Source organism: Pecten maximus, chromosome 16 (assembly GCF_902652985.1).
Source record: "Pecten maximus chromosome 16, xPecMax1.1, whole genome shotgun sequence".
Lineage (NCBI taxonomy): Eukaryota > Metazoa > Mollusca > Bivalvia > Pectinida > Pectinidae > Pecten > Pecten maximus.
In genome coordinates, this window is record NC_047030.1 from 28368324 (window position 1) to 28387261 (window position 18938).

Here is an 18938-nt window from a genome sequence, read left to right on the forward strand (position 1 = left end):
TGACAGGCAGCCACTTGGATTTTGACAATTGATGTTTGTTATCACTATTTTTGAGAAAGTACTGAAGGGATCTTTCTCAAATTTCATAAGTAGGTTCCCCTTGGTCCCTTGTGTTGCATTTTTTGACCAGTCTGTCCTGAAAACAACCTGGCAAACAAGCAGCCATCTTTAAATCTCAAATTTCTTATATAGCTAGGATTCCCTTATTTGAAAAGTACTGGAGGGGTGTCTCAATTTGCACAGATTAGTAAGACTTAGAGGAAAAGTAGAGAAAAGATCAATCTGACATGGAACCTATGAAGATCATTCAATGGTGGGCGCCAAGATCCCTCTGGGATCTCTTGTTTTCTCCTCGTGGTGAAAAAATCGTCCGGATTATTGAGGGAAATTTACTAATGAAAAGTATGTTCCGTTCCCAAAATGGGCTTCCGGAATCGGAATCCGAATTTCCGGACTGGTGAGTACAAATAACGTTACGGAAATCCGTCCCCGTGCATTTCCGTCCGGACTGTGAGTTTTCCGGACTATCGACGTCCGGATTATTGCGGGTCCACTGTACACTAATATAGATATATAACACATGTACGGTAACATTCTTGACATCATACATGTACACTAATATAGATATATAACACATGTACGGTAACATTCTTGACATCATACATGTTCACTAATATATAGATATATAACACATGTACAGTAACATGGTATATTATAGTCCTGCCCTCCTTAACCTATACACACTTGTAAAGGTTCAGAGTTCAATATGGTGTTTACTGTTTGATGACAGGTATCAAGTCTACCATGGCAGGATGATGAGCTGAGTGCTGAGACCAATCTGATTACAGAAAAGTTGGCGGCTATCAACAAACGAGGTGTTCTGACTATCAACTCCCAGCCAAACATCAATGCTGCTCCCTCCACCGACCCCAAAGTTGGATGGGGAGACCCTAATGGATATATATTCCAAAAGGTGTGTATGTCTTCCTAATGAATCTTAACTACCTCTTGTAGTCTCAGTTATTCCCTGTAGACCCCAGTGTAGTCCTCCTGTAAGCCTGGTGTGTTTTAAGTTAGTAAAGTGACCCTATATAGAACTATTGTAGCCCCCATCCCCCTAGTCCCCTGTATACCCAGTGTAGTCCCTCTTGGTGACACTATAGAACTATTGTAGCCCCCAACCCCTAGTCCCCTGTAGACCCAGTGTAGTCCCTCTTGGTGACACTATAGAACTATTGTAGCCCTCACCCCCTATAGTTCCCCTGTAGACCCAGTGTAGTCCCTCTTGGTGACACTATAGAACTATTGTAGCCCCCACCCCCTATAGTTCCCCTGTAGACCCAGTGTAGTCCCTCTTGGTGACACTATAGAACTATTGTAGCCCCCACCCCCTATAGTTCCCCTGTAGACCCAGTGTAGTCCCTCTTAGTGACCCTATAGAACTATTGTAGCCCCCATCCCCCTATAGTTCCCCTGTAGACCCAGTGTAGTCCCTCTTGGTGACACAATAGAACTATTGTAGCCCCCATCCCCCTAGTCCCCTGTAGACCCAGTGTAGTCCCTCTTGGTGACACTATAGAACTATTGTAGCCCCCACCCCCTAGTCCCCTGTATACCCAGTGTAGTCCCTCTTGGTGACACTATAGAACTATTGTAGCCCCCACCCCCTAGTCCCCTGTTGACCCAGTGTAGTCCCTCTTGGTGACACTATAGAACTATTGTAGCCCCCACCCCCTATAGTTCCCCTGTAGACCCAGTGTAGTCCCTCTTGGTGACACTGTAGAACTATTGTAGCCCCCACCCCCTAGTTCCCCTGTATACCCAGTGTAGTCCCTCTTGGTGACACTATAGAACTATTGTAGCCCCCATCCCCCTATAGTTCCCCTGTAGACCCAGTGTAGTCCCTCTTGGTGATACTATAGAACTATTGTAGCCCCCACCCCCTATAGTTCCCCTGTATACCCAGTGTAGTCCCTCTTAGTGACACTATAGAACTATTGTAGCCCCCATCCCCCTAGTCCCCTGTAGACCCAGTGTAGTCCCTCTTAGTGACCCTATATAGAACTATTGTAGCCCCCACCCCCTATAGTTCCCCTGTAGACCCAGTGTAGTCCCTCTTGGTGACACTATAGAACTATTGTAGCCCTCACCCCCTATAGTTCCCCTGTAGACCCAGTGTAGTCCCTCTTGGTGACACTATAGAACTATTGTAGCCCCCATCCCCTATAGTTCCCCTGTAGACCCAGTGTAGTCCCTCTTGGTGACACTATAGAACTATTGTAGCCCCCACCCCCTAGTCCCCTGTAGACCCAGTGTAGTCCCTCTTGGTGACACTATAGAACTATTGTAGCCCCCATCCCCCTATAGTTCCCCTGTATACCCAGTGTAGTCCCTCTTAGTGACACTATAGAACTATTGTAGCCCCCATCCCCCTAGTCCCCTGTAGACCCAGTGTAGTCCCTCTTGGTGACACTATAGAACTATTGTAGCCCCCATCCCCCTAGTCCCCTGTAGACCCAGTGTAGTCCCTCTTAGTGACCCTATATAGAACTATTGTAGCCCCCACCCCCTATAGTTCCCCTGTAGACCCAGTGTAGTCCCTCTTGGTGACACTATAGAACTATTGTAGCCCCCACCCCCTATAGTTCCCCTGTAGACCCAGTGTAAATCCCTCTTAGTGACCCTATATAGAACTATTGTAGCCCCCATCCCCCTAGTCCCCTGTAGACCCAGTGTAGTCCCTCTTGGTGACACTATAGAACTATTGTAGCCCCCACCCCCTATAGTTCCCCTGTAGACCCAGTGTAGTCCCTCTTGGTGACACTATAGAACTATTGTAGCCCCCACCCCCTATAGTTCCCCTGTATACCCAGTGTAGTCCCTCTTGGTGACACTATAGAACTATTGTAGCCCCCATCCCCTATAGTTCCCCTGTAGACCCAGTGTAGTCCCTATTGGTGACACTATAGAACTATTGTAGCCCCCACCCCATATAGTTCCCCTGTAGACCCAGTGTAGTCCCTCTTGGTGACACTATAGAACTATTGTAGCCCCGATCCCCCTAGTCCCCTGTAGACCCAGTGTAGTCCCTCTTAGTGACACTATAGAACTATTGTAGCCCCCATCCCCCTAGTCCCCTGTAGACCCAGTGTAGTCCCTCTTGGTGACACTATAGAACTATTGTAGCCCCCACCCCCTATAGTTCCCCTGTAGACCCAGTGTAGTCCCTCTTGGTGACACTATAGAACTATTGTAGCCCCCATCCCCCTAGTCCCCTGTAGACCCAGTGTAGTCCCTCTTGGTGACACTATAGAACTATTGTAGCCCCCACCCCCTATAGTTCCCCTGTAGACCCAGTGTAGTCCCTCTTGGTGACACTATAGAACTATTGTAGCCCCCACCCCCTATAGTTCCCCTGTATACCCAGTGTAGTCCCTCTTGGTGACACTATAGAACTATTGTAGCCCCCATCCCCTATAGTTCCCCTGTAGACCCAGTGTAGTCCCTCTTGGTGATACTATAGAACTATTGTAGCCCCCACCCCCTATAGTTCCCCTGTAGACCCAGTGTAGTCCCTCTTGGTGACACTATAGAACTATTGTAGCCCCCATCCCCCTATAGTTCCCCTGTATACCCAGTGTAGTCCCTCTTAGTGACACTATAGAACTATTGTAGCCCCCATCCCCCTAGTCCCCTGTAGACCCAGTGTAGTCCCTCTTAGTGACCCTATATAGAACTATTGTAGCCCCCGCCCCCTATAGTTCCCCTGTAGACCCAGTGTAGTCCCTCTTGGTGACACTATAGAACTATTGTAGCCCTCACCCCCTATAGTTCCCCTGTAGACCCAGTGTAGTCCCTCTTGGTGACACTATAGAACTATTGTAGCCCCCATCCCCTATAGTTCCCCTGTAGACCCAGTGTAGTCCCTCTTGGTGATACTATAGAACTATTGTAGCCCCCACCCCCTAGTCCCCTGTAGACCCAGTGTAGTCCCTCTTGGTGACACTATAGAACTATTGTAGCCCCCATCCCCCTATAGTTCCCCTGTATACCCAGTGTAGTCCCTCTTAGTGACACTATAGAACTATTGTAGCCCCCATCCCCCTAGTCCCCTGTAGACCCAGTGTAGTCCCTCTTGGTGACACTATAGAACTATTGTAGCCCCCATCCCCCTAGTCCCCTGTAGACCCAGTGTAGTCCCTCTTAGTGACCCTATATAGAACTATTGTAGCCCCCACCCCCTATAGTTCCCCTGTAGACCCAGTGTAGTCCCTCTTGGTGACACTATAGAACTATTGTAGCCCCCACCCCCTATAGTTCCCCTGTAGACCCAGTGTAAATCCCTCTTAGTGACCCTATAGAACTATTGTAGCCCCCATCCCCCTAGTCCCCTGTAGACCCAGTGTAGTCCCTCTTGGTGACACTATAGAACTATTGTAGCCCCCACCCCCTATAGTTCCCCTGTAGACCCAGTGTAGTCCCTCTTGGTGACACTATAGAACTATTGTAGCCCCCACCCCCTATAGTTCCCCTGTATACCCAGTGTAGTCCCTCTTGGTGACACTATAGAACTATTGTAGCCCCCATCCCCTATAGTTCCCCTGTAGACCCAGTGTAGTCCCTATTGGTGACACTCTAGAACTGTTGTAGCCCCCACCCCATATAGTTCCCCTGTAGACCCAGTGTAGTCCCTCTTGGTGACACTATAGAACTATTGTAGCCCCGATCCCCCTAGTCCCCTGTAGACCCAGTGTAGTCCCTCTTAGTGACACTATAGAACTATTGTAGCCCCCATCCCCCTAGTCCCCTGTAGACCCAGTGTAGTCCCTCTTGGTGACACTATAGAACTATTGTAGCCCCCACCCCCTATAGTTCCCCTGTAGACCCAGTGTAGTCCCTCTTGGTGACACTATAGAACTATTGTAGCCCCCATCCCCCTAGTCCCCTGTAGACCCAGTGTAGTCCCTCTTGGTGACACTATAGAACTATTGTAGCCCCGATCCACCTAGTCCCCTGTAGACCCAGTGTAGTCCCTCTTGGTGACACTATAGAACTATTGTAGCCCCGATCCCCCTATAGTTCCCCTGTAGACCCAGTGTAGTCCCTCTTGGTGACACTATAGAACTATTGTAGCCCCCACCCCCTATAGTTCCCCTGTAGACCCAGTGTAGTCCCTCTTGGTGACACTATAGAACTATTGTAGCCCCCATCCCCCTAGTCCCCTGTAGACCCAGTGTAGTCCCTCTTGGTGACACTATAGAACTTGTAGCCCCCACCCCCTATAGTTCCCCTGTAGACCCAGTGTAGTCCCTCTTGGTGACACTATATAGAACTATTGTAGCCCCCACCCCCTATAGTTCCCCTGTAGACCCAGTGTAGTCCCTCTTGGTGACACTATAGAACTATTGTAGCCCCGGTCCCCCTAGTCCCCTGTAGACCCAGTGTAGTCCCTCTTGGTGACACTATAGAACTATTGTAGCCCCCATCCCCCTAGTCCCCTGTAGACTCAGTGTAGTCCCTCTTGGTGACACTATAGAACTATTGTAGCCCCCACCCCCTATAGTTCCCCTGTAGACCCAGTGTAGTCCCTCTTGGTGACACTATAGAACTATTGTAGCCCCGGTCCCCCTAGTCCCCTGTAGACCCAGTGTAGTCCCTCTTGGTGACACTATAGAACTATTGTAGCCCCGGTCCCCCTAGTCCCCTGTAGACCCAGTGTAGTCCCTCTTGGTGACACTATAGAACTATTGTAGCCCCCATCCCCCTAGTCCCCTGTAGACCCAGTGTAGTCCCTCTTGGTGACACTATAGAACTATTGTAGCCCCCATCCCCCTAGTCCCCTGTAGACCCAGTGTAGTCCCTCTTGGTGACACTATAGAACTATTGTAGCCCCCACCCCCTATAGTTCCCCTGTAGACCCAGTGTAGTCCCTCTTGGTGACACTATAGAACTATTGTAGCCCCCATCCCCCTAGTCCCCTGTAGACCCAGTGTAGTCCCTCTTGGTGACACTATAGAACTATTGTAGCCCCCACCCCCTATAGTTCCCCTGTAGACCCAGTGTAGTCCCTCTTGGTGACACTATAGAACTATTGTAGCTCCCATCCCCCTAGTCCCCTGTATACCCAGTGTAGTCCCTCTTAGTGACCCTATAGAACTATTTTAGCCTTCACCCTCTATTGTCCCTCCTGTAAACCCAATGAAATCTCACTGTAGTTCCCCATGGATTCGGATCAATAGTATAGTCCTCTTTAAACCAACCTGTAATCCCCATCTCAGTGTCAGTGTCTGTGTTGTTTATTTAAAGCCTATTTTATTGACATTAAGACCAATATGATTGGTTAACAGTTCCTACTGAAGACCATTTCCCTAGCTTGATGTCTGTCTGATCTACACTTTAATGTTGTATTGTGTTGGCTGTTTTTCAGGCATACTTGGAATTCTTCACCTCAGAAAAAAATGTAGCTGTGCTGAAAGATGTTCTTCAAGGCTATCCTCTTGTGAACTATCACATTGTGAATTCCAAGGTAATTTATTTGGTATTATAGCATAACCATATATGTGGTACATATTGGAGAGGACTTATATATAGGCTTGCCTAATGAGCACCTGCCATCAATCCTTCAACCCATGGAATGATGAAAACTGCCATGAATTCTAGGAATAATGAAAACTTTTAATCAGATATTAATGACAACCAGTATGATAATTATGTATAACCTTGATTATATTTTAGCCAGAAACAATAACAATATTGTATGTATAGGGTGATGTGGATTACACCAACTGTGACATGACCCTGCCTATTGCTGTAACCTGGGGAGTATTCCCAGGCAAGGAGATCATACAGCCCACTGTTGTAGACCCGATCGCCTTCAAGACATGGAAGGTAAGTGACCATTTTATGATATAAAAAGGATTTTATTTCAGAGTCATATTGAATTTATTACACTTGTTCAATAATTTCATACAACATGAGCCTTTAGATGAGTGTCATAGCAAATTATTAGAAGAATCAAGTGTTTTTAGCCCACCATCATCAAATTGTTGGGTATTTAAATCTCCCTACGTCTGTGGTCCATCTGTAGACAATCCTTGTTATATCACTAGAGAAGTACTACAAGGATATAACCTAACCTTTATATGTAGGTTCCCTTTGGTTCCTAGTTGTACGGGGGTCGTAGTGGCCGAGTGGTTAAGGTGTCCTGACACTTTATCACTAGCCCTCCACCTCTGGGTTGCAAGTTCAAAACCCTCCTGGGGCAGTTACCTGGTACTGACTGTAGGTCGGTTGTTTTTCTCCAGGTAGTCTGGCTTTCATTCACCTCCAAAACAGACATGTCCTTAAATGATGCTGGCTGTTATAATAGGGTGTTAAACAAATAAACCAAACCAAACTAGTTGTACCTGCCCTGTAGGTAGGGCATAATACCTGCTGCCCCATTTCAAGTATCAGTATGTACACTGTATTTTAGATCTAAGGTGACCATTAAAGCTTATGGGCCTCATGTATGAATGAAACAATAGCTTTGAATAAAATGATAATACATGTAGTATTAACAAAAAGTTAGAGGTAGCGTTTCTGATGCGTGTCAGTATATTAGTGTTTCCCTAAATGACATTTTCATTAAACTACTTTTGTAAATGGTATGATCATTTCCCTTTCTTTATTTCTGCATTTTATTTTTGTTCAGAGATTTCCTATATTTTTCAACTAATTAATGTCTAACTATTTGATAATAAGACTTTAAAACCATGATATATAGTTGTTTCCTTGAGCAGCATTTTTATCTAGCTAATATTATTCAAATTATTTTTCATTCATAGTCTGTCATATCTGTCCATCTTCTGTTTGTAAACCATACCTGTTACCACTATTTCTCAGAAAGTACTGTATGGATCTTTCTCAAGTTTGATTAAAGATTCCCCATTGTCCCTAGTTGTGCATATTTAATTTTGAATTTAATTGGCAACAAAGATAAGAAATATTTTGTCTGGACTACTCCTCTGAAGTTATTTAACCAATTTCAATGAAACTAAACAGGACTGTTAGGGGTAATGTGTAGATGTGCTTGGCATTTTTATGTTGTTGGTTTTTTTTCCAGGAAATTTTGGTTAACGTGGTAACCAAGTCACTACACAGGTTTTGTGTTCTGGCAAATATCTCATTAGTTCTTAATAGATAAATCTTATTCAAACTTGTTCAAGTGGTGTAACTTATTAATACCTATTATTTAAGACATCAAGTGTTTCTAGAACAGTTACTATGGAAATATAATGGAGACTTCTGATTGGTCAGAGTTTAGATATTGTCTCATCAAGTTGAAAATTGGTGCAATTACATGTGTTACTTTGTTCGATCCTACAACTGTATAAGTTAGTCATTGACCTACACGCACTAATAGCTACTTGTCAAATGTTTTATAATGCTGTCAGGATGAGGCATTTGCACTATGGAAGGAGACCTGGGCAAACCTGTATGAACCTGGGACAAACTCACACAACTTGCTCAACCAGATCCATGACAATTACTACCTGGTGAACTTAGTGGACAATGAGTTTCCTAAGGATTCCTGTCTCTGGGAAATTGTGGAGAAGATGATTCAGGACAGTACTATGGTCTCACAGGAAGATGTTGGCATGGAAACAGGAAACGGACATTAGAGAGGTACTGTAAAAACAGACACAGTCTGAACTATAATGACAGATAGATGTAGCTTGTACTCTAACTACAGGTCATACAGACTCACAGTCAGACACAGACAGACACACAGACACAGCTTGTACTGTTACTACATGACAGACAGATAGATACACAGACAGACACCCAGACAGACACACAGACAGACACACACACAGACAGACACACAGACAGACACACAGACACACAAGCTTGTACTGTTACTACATGACATACAGATAGATACACAGACAAACACCCACACAGACACACAAGCTTGTACTGTTACTACATGACAGACACAGCTTGTACTGTAATGACAGACAGACAGCTTGTACTGTAACGACAGACAGACACAGCTTGTACTGTAACGACAGACAGACACAGCTTGTACTGTAACAACAGACAGACAGCTTGTACTGTAACGACAGACAGACACAGCTTGTACTGTAACGACAGACAGACACAGCTTGTACCGTAACGACAGACAGACACAGCTTGTACTGTAACGACAGACAGACAGACACAGCTTGTACTGTAACGACAGACAGACAGACACAGCTTGTACTGTAACTATAGACAGACAGCTTGTACTGTAACGACAGACAGACACAGCTTGTACTGTAACGACAGACAGACACAGCTTGTACCGTAACGACAGACAGACACAGCTTGTACTGTAACGACAGACAGACAGACACAGCTTGTACTGTAACGACAGACAGACACAGCTTGTACTGTAACGACAGACAGACACAGCTTGTACTGTTACTATAGACAGACACAGCTTGTACTGTAACGACAGACAGACACAGCTTGTACTGTAACTATAGAAACAGACACAGCTTGTACTGTAACTATAGAGACAGACACAGCTTCTACTGTAACAACAGACAGACACAGCTTGTATTGTAACGACAGACAGACAGACACAGCTTGTACTGTAACGACAGACAGACACAGCTTGTACTGTAACGACAGACAGACACAGCTTGTACCATAATGACAGACAGACACAGCTTGTACTGTAACGACAGGCAGACACAGCTTGTACTGTAACTATAGAGACAGACACAGCTTGTACCGTAACGACAGACACAGCTTGTACTGTAACGACAGACAGACACAGTTTGTACTGTAACGACAGACAGACACAGCTTGTACTGTAACGACAGACAGACACAGCTTGTACTGTAACGACAGACAGACAGACACAGCTTGTACTGTAACGACAGGCAGACACAGCTTGTACTGTAACGACAGACAGACAGACACAGCTTGTACTGTAACGACAGACAGACACAGCTTGTACCGTAATGACAGACAGACAGCTTGTACTGTAACGACAGACAGACAGCTTGTACTGTAACGACAGACAGACACAGCTTGTACCGTATAACAGACAGACACAGCTTGTACTGTAATGACAGACAGACAGCTTGTACTGTAACGACAGACAGACAGCTTGTACTGTAATGACAGACAGACACAGCTTGTACCGTATGACAGACAGACACAGCTTGTACTGTAACGACAGACAGACACAGCTTGTACTGTAACTATAGAGACAGACACAGCTTGTACCGTAACGACAGACAGACACAGCTTGTACTGTAACGACAGACAGACAGCTTGTACTGTAACGACAGACAGACACAGCTTGTACCGTAACGACAGACAGACAGACACAGCTTGTACTGTAACGACAGACAGACAGACACAGCTTGTACTGTTACTATAGAGAGACACAGCTTGTACTGTAACGACAGACAGACACAGCCTGTACTGTAACGACGGACAGACAGACACAGGTTGTACTGTAACTATAGAGACAGACACAGCTTGTACTGTAACAACAGACAGACACAGGTTGTACTGTTACTATAGAGAGACACAGCTTGTACTGTAACGACAGACACAGCTTGTATTGTAACGACAGACAGACAGACACAGCTTGTACTGTAGCTATAGAGACAGACACAGCTTGTACTGTAACGACAGACAGACACAGGTTGTACTGTTACTATAGAGAGACAGGTTGTACTGTAACGACAGACAGACACAGGTTGTACTGTTACTATAGAGAGACACAGCTTGTACTGTAACGACAGACACAGCTTGTATTGTAACGACAGACAGACAGACACAGCTTGTACTGTAGCTATAGAGACAGACACAGGTTGTACTGTAACGACAGACAGACACAGCTTGTACTGTTACTATAGAGAGACACAGCTTGTACTGTAACGACAGACAGACACAGGTTGTAATGTTACTATAGAGAGACAGCCTGTACTGTAACGACAGACAGACACAGGTTGTACTGTTACTATAGAGAGACACAGCTTGTACTGTAACGACAGACACAGCTTGTATTGTAACGACAGACAGACAGACACAGCTTGTACTGTAGCTATAGAGACAGACACAGGTTGTACTGTAACGACAGACAGACACAGGTTGTACTGTTACTATAGAGAGACACAGCTTGTACTGTAACGACAGACAGACACAGGTTGTAATGTTACTATAGAGAGACAGCCTGTACTGTAACGACAGACAGACACAGGTTGTAATGTTACTATAGAGAGACAGCCTGTACTGTAACGACAGACAGACACAGGTTGTAATGTTACTATAGAGAGACAGGTTGTACTGTAACGACAGACAGACACAGGTTGTACTGTAACGACAGACAGACAGACACAGCTTGTACTGTAGCTATAGAGACAGACACAGCTTGTACTGTAACGACAGACAGACACAGGTTGTAATGTTACTATAGAGAGACAGGTTGTACTGTAACGACAGACAGACACAGGTTGTACTGTAACGACAGACAGACACAGCTTGTACTGTTACTATAGAGACAGACACAGCTTTAACTGTAACGACAGACAGACAGAGGTTGTACTGTTACTATAGAGAGACAGACACAGGTTGTACTGTAACGACAGACACAGCTTGTACTGTAGCTATAGAGACAGACACAGCTTGTACTGTAACGACAGACAGACACAGGTTGTACTGTTACTATAGAGAGACAGGTTATACTGTAACGACAGACAGACACAGGTTGTACTGTAACGACAGACAGACACAGGTTGTACTGTTACTATAGAGAGACACAGCTTGTACTGTAACGACAGACAGACACAGGTTGTACTGTTACTATAGAGAGACAGGTTGTACTGTAACGACAGACAGACACAGGTTGTACTGTAACGACAGACAGACACAGGTTGTATTGTAACGACGGACAGACAGACACAGGTTGTACTGTAACGACGGACAGACAGACACAGGTTGTACTGTTACTATAGAGAGACAGGTTGTACTGTAACAACAGACAGACACAGCTTGTACTGTAACGACAGACAGACACAGGTTGTACTGTTACTATAGAGAGACAGGTTGTACTGTAACGACAGACAGACACAGGTTGTACTGTAACGACAGACAGACACAGGTTGTACTGTTACTATAGAGAGACAGGTTGTAATGTTACTATAGAGAGACAGCTTGTACTGTAACGACAGACAGACACAGGTTGTACTGTAACGACAGACAGACACAGGTTGTACTGTTACTATAGAGAGACACAGGTTGTACTGTAACGACAGACAGACACAGGTTGTACTGTAACGACAGACAGACACAGGTTGTACTGTAACGACAGACAGACACAGGTTGTACTGTAACGACAGACAGACACAGCTTGTACTGTAGCTATAGAGACAGACACAGCTTGTACTGTAACGACAGACAGACACAGGTTGTACTGTTACTATAGAGAGACAGGTTGTACTGTAACGACAGACAGACACAGCTTGTACCGTAACGACAGACAGACACAGCTTGTACCGTAACGACAGACAGACACAGCTTGTACCGTAACGACAGACAGACACAGCTTGTACTGTAACGACAGACAGACACAGCTTGTACCGTAACGACAGACAGACACAGCTTGTACCGTAACGACAGACAGACACAGCTTGTACCGTAACGACAGACAGACACAGCTTGTACTGTAACGACAGACAGACACAGCTTGTACCGTAACGACAGACAGACACAGGTTGTACTGTTACTATAGAGAGACAGGTTGTACTGTTACTATAGAGAGACACAGCTTGTACTGTAACGACAGACAACTGGTACATTTTAGACATCTTCAGCGTTACTCTTTCTTTCATTTTATCTGCTTTATTTATTGGCCTTGCATCTGTTATTAAGTGCAGAGCAATATCAACTGTCTATAAATTTTTATAACTCATACTTCTAACTTCAGACATTTGGCTTACCATGAACTACTGTATTAAGGGCACAAATGTGAGTTGTGTTTATTTTATCAGGGACCTGGAATCATTCTTTGTCCCTGCTTGTATCAACATCATTAGATTTATACATCACCTGATTTTCAGGAGATGAGTATGAGGGAGGGGGCTTGTTACTGAATGTAGGCCTGGTTCCTCAACATTTTTTTATATAAAGTCAAGTACAGTATCTTCAATTTATTTGGCAAACACATAAATATACCTAGGCTTTAAATGTGTTTTCATCTTGTTTTTAGATTGCTGTCATCCCAGTGTCCACTGTCCAGAGTAAAGAAATGAACCTGAAGGTTTTAAAAACCATAACAAATTGGAAAGTGATGAATTATCATTCAAATCATAACCTGTTACAGGACACAGAAAACGATGTTACCTTAAACATTATCATTACACATCTTCATTATGTTGCAATATTGGAAAATATTTTATTACCAAATCTATGCTGATGAAAATTCCATGAGAAAAGGCTATTAAATTGCCATGAAATTGCCATGAAGAAGGCCATGAAATTGCCATGAATATCATGTAGAATTATGAAAATGATAAGGTTGTATTTATAGTATTTACTCATTTTTGCAACAAAAATTATTCCATGGTTGATATTCTAAATGTGAAATTCTGTATCCATGATTATAAAATATTTCTCGTGAAGACAGTACATGGCCATGGTTAATGTCTGGTAACAAACTGTTATAAAGAATATTGACAAATTATTATTGTCATGAATTCAGTGTTTGACATATCTTGTTCTAATTGCTGTGTTTGGAGGTTAAATACTCATTGTACTCTAACAATATGTATTTTGAAATTTTATATTTTATATTTGATAGTCACATACTCAGACATTTGCTTGTAATCCAATATTCTCTTGAGGACAATTACTAATCTCTTATAATCAAAAATCTTTTAAAATCAAATAATCTCTGTTATATATCAAACATTATTATTGGATCCAGATATTTCCAGACATTTTCTTGTGATCAAATATTCTCTTGAGAACAAATAATCTCTTATGATCAAAAATATCTTAAGATCAAATAATCTCTGTTACATTATGAATCATTATCATAATCATTTGATTCAATGTGAATGATATAGATGTATGATGAACAGTTGACTAATGATCTGACATTTTCACACCTTGACAGCTTTGTCAAGGTGTGAAAATATCAGATGTCTGTATCAGTATGTACATAAAGTTATCTGTCATCTGTTTAGCGTGAACTTTTCATATTTTCTACAAAAACTAAAAAGCACCTGATTCACTAAAAATCAAAAAATTTGTTGTGCCCCTTCTCCCCCCGTTTAGCAGATTTAAGGCTGTAGTCCAAAAGTAAACAAAATCTAGCTATTAAAAACATATAGCTTTTCCATTATATGTAACTAAGGGCATACAATGCCTTCATACCGAGTCCATCAAACTACAATGGCCACACCAAGGGTTTCCTCTAAGCCATAAAGTGCAAAAAATGAAAACATTCTTGTGACATAGAAATATGACTTCATACTCAATAGCTGTTTTATTGGTCTCCATTAGTTGGAAGCTTAACTGACACAGATCCACAGTACAGTGAAAACAAACATAACAAAATCTTAATTCTAACTCATAATTGATATAATTGCAATATACAAACAAAAAGTATAGATTGGCATGAGGACCCTTGACAAAGTACAAGGAACATAAGACAGGTACAGGAAGGGTAAGCGCCTTCTGTTTGTCCGGGTCACAATCACAATCTCAAATGAGAATTAGGGTTGTGATAATCGAAATTTGTGGAATTTTTTCTCTATTATTATGTTGGGTTGGTTTCAAATGTTAACCAACAAAATGGTGTACATAATGTTTGGGACTCTGAGGCCAACAAAATGGTGTACATAAAATATAATGTTTGGGACTCTGAGGCCAACAAAATGGTGTACATAATTTTAGGAACTCTGAGGCCCTTGAACCTATTGTAAAGTTATTAGTATAAATAATTATCCGTATAAACAAATCAAGATACAGTACATATTGCAATAGAGGTGTTGTACAGCTCACATTTTTCAAGCCAAAATGTAAATTTCATTATAGTCTATTTTTATGATGACTAATGATTCACTAGACCAATTCTTATTCTGACACTGCATGGTGAAGCCGCATGGTGAATTGTAACTACACTGGAATCCTAAGGTTTTCTGGAAGGCTACTTTATACAATTTTTGTCTTGCAGAAGTAAATTTCACACTTTTTATTTCATATTTTTATGTTCCAGGGTTTTACTATTATGACTTTGTCACGTTTTGTTATATGAAATATGAAGAGTTCTATGCATTACATTTACTGAGTAATGTATCAGATGTTTTATGGATGTTGTATTTCGATAAGTTTGTCAGAATTTAATCTATTTTGTGGTATACAGATACCTGGGGATCATAAGCTGCATCAGGAACACTGTGTACATTATATGTCATAACTTTTATGTAGTTTATTAGTACATGTGTATTTACATTGAATTGCAATGAATTTAAATTTATTATACACTTAGAATTTTTTTTTTTTTCATTGCATAATTTTAACATTGCATAATTTTTACATGTACTTGTATGTTGTATATTTTGTTGTTGATTCTTTTAAATGTTTTTTATTTAAGTATAACAATGAAACTGGATTTAACATGTAAATATTTCATGTTGTACCTCCACATGTAATATATATGTGGTGTGTATGTCCCGTCTGTAAATATTTAATGTTGGACCTCCACATGTAATATATATGTGGTGTGTATGTCCTGTCTGTTCCTTACACTGCTGGGATATACAATGTACCTGAAGCTAGTTTGTATATAGATGTAGTCAAAGATCAAAGCTACTAAAAATACAATATCACTGTGTATTAAGGAGGACATGGATTTTGAAAATCTTTCTAGAATTTCACTGATTGAAAAAAAAAAATGATAGACAGCCATATTGGATTTATGTAATGATTTTTTTTTTTATATAATTCTTTCCCAAGTTTATTTGTAGGTTCTTTTTATACACCTGTAAATGATAGGTCATGGTATACCCTGCGCTGTCCGTATGTACGTCCATCTGTCTGCTAACTCTTCCTTGTTAGCACTCTCTTACTTTTATTTATCAACAGATTTTTATGAATCTTGCTACAAATATTCCATGACACAATAGCTCAAGTGAATTCGTGTTACAGAATTCTATGATTACTTTTAGCAGAGTAACGCCCCTTTTATTGCCAAATATGGGCATTGTGTAGAAAATGAAAGATTTTTTTTTTATTTCTGATTCAATTCCTCTATTTTTTGATTACTACAACAAGAAGAAACTATGTTCAACATATATTAGGGTTTTTTTATATGCCCATCAACCACACTACATTTTCCTGTGGTAACTTTTCCAGTGACGGGCGTATCATGCTCCCGCTTGCACAGCTCTTGTTGCCATTAGTTGTGCATGTTCAATTTTTAGACGGATCAGAATAGATAATAATGAGGAAGGAGGAGAAAAGTATAGATAAGGTAAACTTACATAAAACCAAGAATAAAGATCGTCCGATGCTAATTAATGTGGTCCATTAAACCAAGAATAAAGATCGTCCGATGCTAATTAATGTGGTCCATTAAACCAAGAATAAAGATCGTCCGATGCTAATTAATGTGGTCCATTAAACCAAGAATAAAGATCTTCCGATGCTAAATAATGTGGTCCATTAAACCAAGAATAAAGATCGTCCGACGCTAATTAATGTGGTCCATTAAACCAAGAATAAAGATCTTCCGATGCTAATTAATGTGGTCCATTAAACCAAGAATAAAGATCGTCCGACGCTAATTAATGTGGTCCATTAAACCAAGAATAAAGATCGTCAGATGCTAATTAATGTGGTCCATTAAACCAAGAATAAAGATCATCCGATGCTAATTAATGTGCTCCATTAGTTTTAACCTGGCCCCAACTAAATCTGTATAAAGGGAGGTGGTGGCTCCACTGGTGCCGGAGGGGTGGGACCCAATAGGGGAAATTGAGGTAAATCCTTAAAATTCCTTCTAGGGCTGAACGCATTTTGATAAAATTTGGTCTGAAGCATTATTAGATTAAGAAGATCTAACATTGTATAAATGGACGATGTTGTTCCCTTAGGGAAAGTGGGTTTGGTCCAATAGGAGAAATAGAGGTACATGTATATCTTTTAAATTGCTACTAGTTCTGAAGAAATGGTTTGAAGAACTAGTATAAACCAAGGATGTTGCACTCTTTCGGCGAAAGAAAGGGGCCCAATAGGCAAAATATAGCAAAAAAAAAATTCAGAATTTTTTCAAGAATGACAGGGTTTGGTCCACTTGTAGTTTGGACCATTGTTGGGAGAAGCAGTTTAAAGGAAGGAAAATATTTGAAATATTACATATATATAAGTATTTTGTCATAATTACTGAAATATCCAGGTGAGTGATGCAGGCCCTCTCGGCCTCTTGACTTTCCTGTATACTCATCAAACCTCCATATCTAAGATGGTCTCTTTATTTTGACCCTACATTATACATACATCTCTATTGTTCTGAATACATATTTGGTAAATTCAGTTACAATTTGTAGTTTAAAAAAGGGTTGGTATGATTATCATATTATTTTATCAAAATGAGGTCTATAGTGCACTTTTCTGAGACTTGAAAAATTAAGATACAATTCCAAGATGTTGACAAGTATGTGATTAATACTTTGATCTATGATCTACAACATTTTGTCAAGTAAGTCACAGAAGGAGTAATTATAGTGTAAGTGTGTCCAAAATAAAAAATCTTTCTGCAATATGAACTTGGTACCTGTAATACATTGATATACAAGGTTTCCCATTATCAATATTTTTTAAACAGGATTATGAAAGTTATAAAAATGTGAATAAATGGTGTGTTAAATGTATATAAGAGTGTTTGTTATAATTTTCTCTATTTGTTATTACCATCATGACGTCACTATTCTGCAGCTATTATCCAGGGATATGTGTCTCAGAAAACATGGAAATAACAAACAACAGTCAGTTGCTATTTAAGGACGAAAGGCCGACATAAAGATTTACGTCATCGTTTCTGTACCCACAATGCACTGACCCAATGAACTGAATGAGATGTAGTATGTCACATGATCCCATTTACTACCTGTTTACTATGCGAAAAATACATGTTACATGGTTTTTAGTTGTTTTTTTTTCTCTTGGCTAGTCAGTAATTCAACAAACTGCTTATATTTTGTATTGATAAAGTTTACAATATTATAATCAATTTCAACCTTTGAATTACATGTGTGTTTAAAACAGATAAAGAACAATTTGAAAGAGTTATACCAGTGATACTGTTGATACGTCTGTAAGGAAGTGTGTCGATCATTAATGTGACATTTCCTCGAGACCTTTCGTATAAGATTTTCATATTATGTTGGGTGCTTTTAAGCCATTTCACAGCAGATTTGAAAGAACAAGAGTCCAATGGGCCTTAATTAACGGTCACCAGAGTCTTACACATATAACTATCTTCTACGTATTTACAATGTATTTCTGATATAAACAGTTCCTATATAAATAGTACTTATATATAGTTGGCCACTCCTCAGTAGATCAAGTTCTTTATTTGCGATGGAAAATTTTCTCAATTTGAGATTTTTATTTTGACCTACTTTGACCCCATAGCAAGCCCTTGATGACATATTCTCTGATGACATGTCATTGAGAAAAATGAGTCAATACTAAACTCTAACCAATTTTGAATGAAAATGAAACAAATTCTGCTAAAATATGCCAGTTTCCTATATAACATATAGTAAAGTTTAGCCCCTCCCCAGGGGTAATGTGAAACCCAGGGGCCATGAAATTTACAGTTTACACCTTTTGACCCGGCCCTCAGGCCCCTGAGTGGTGGGGACCAAAATATATATTTTAGA

At 41.1% G+C, this 18938-nt stretch overlaps 1 protein-coding gene across 1 annotated transcript in view; it reads left to right on the forward strand.

Annotated features, from left to right (window-relative positions):
- The window catches only part of LOC117344501 (methylenetetrahydrofolate reductase-like), a 69321-nt gene extending 51397 nt beyond the window's left edge, over window positions 1-17924 (forward strand). Inside the window, exons 7-11 of the mRNA XM_033907261.1 lie at window positions 791-973; window positions 6428-6526; window positions 6766-6888; window positions 8436-8667; window positions 13256-17924. Coding sequence (XP_033763152.1) covers window positions 791-973; window positions 6428-6526; window positions 6766-6888; window positions 8436-8663 — 633 coding nt within the window. The 3' untranslated portion in view covers window positions 8664-8667; window positions 13256-17924. The remainder of the gene's footprint in view (window positions 1-790; window positions 974-6427; window positions 6527-6765; window positions 6889-8435; window positions 8668-13255) is intronic.
- Window positions 17925-18938: the final 1014 nt, after the last annotated feature.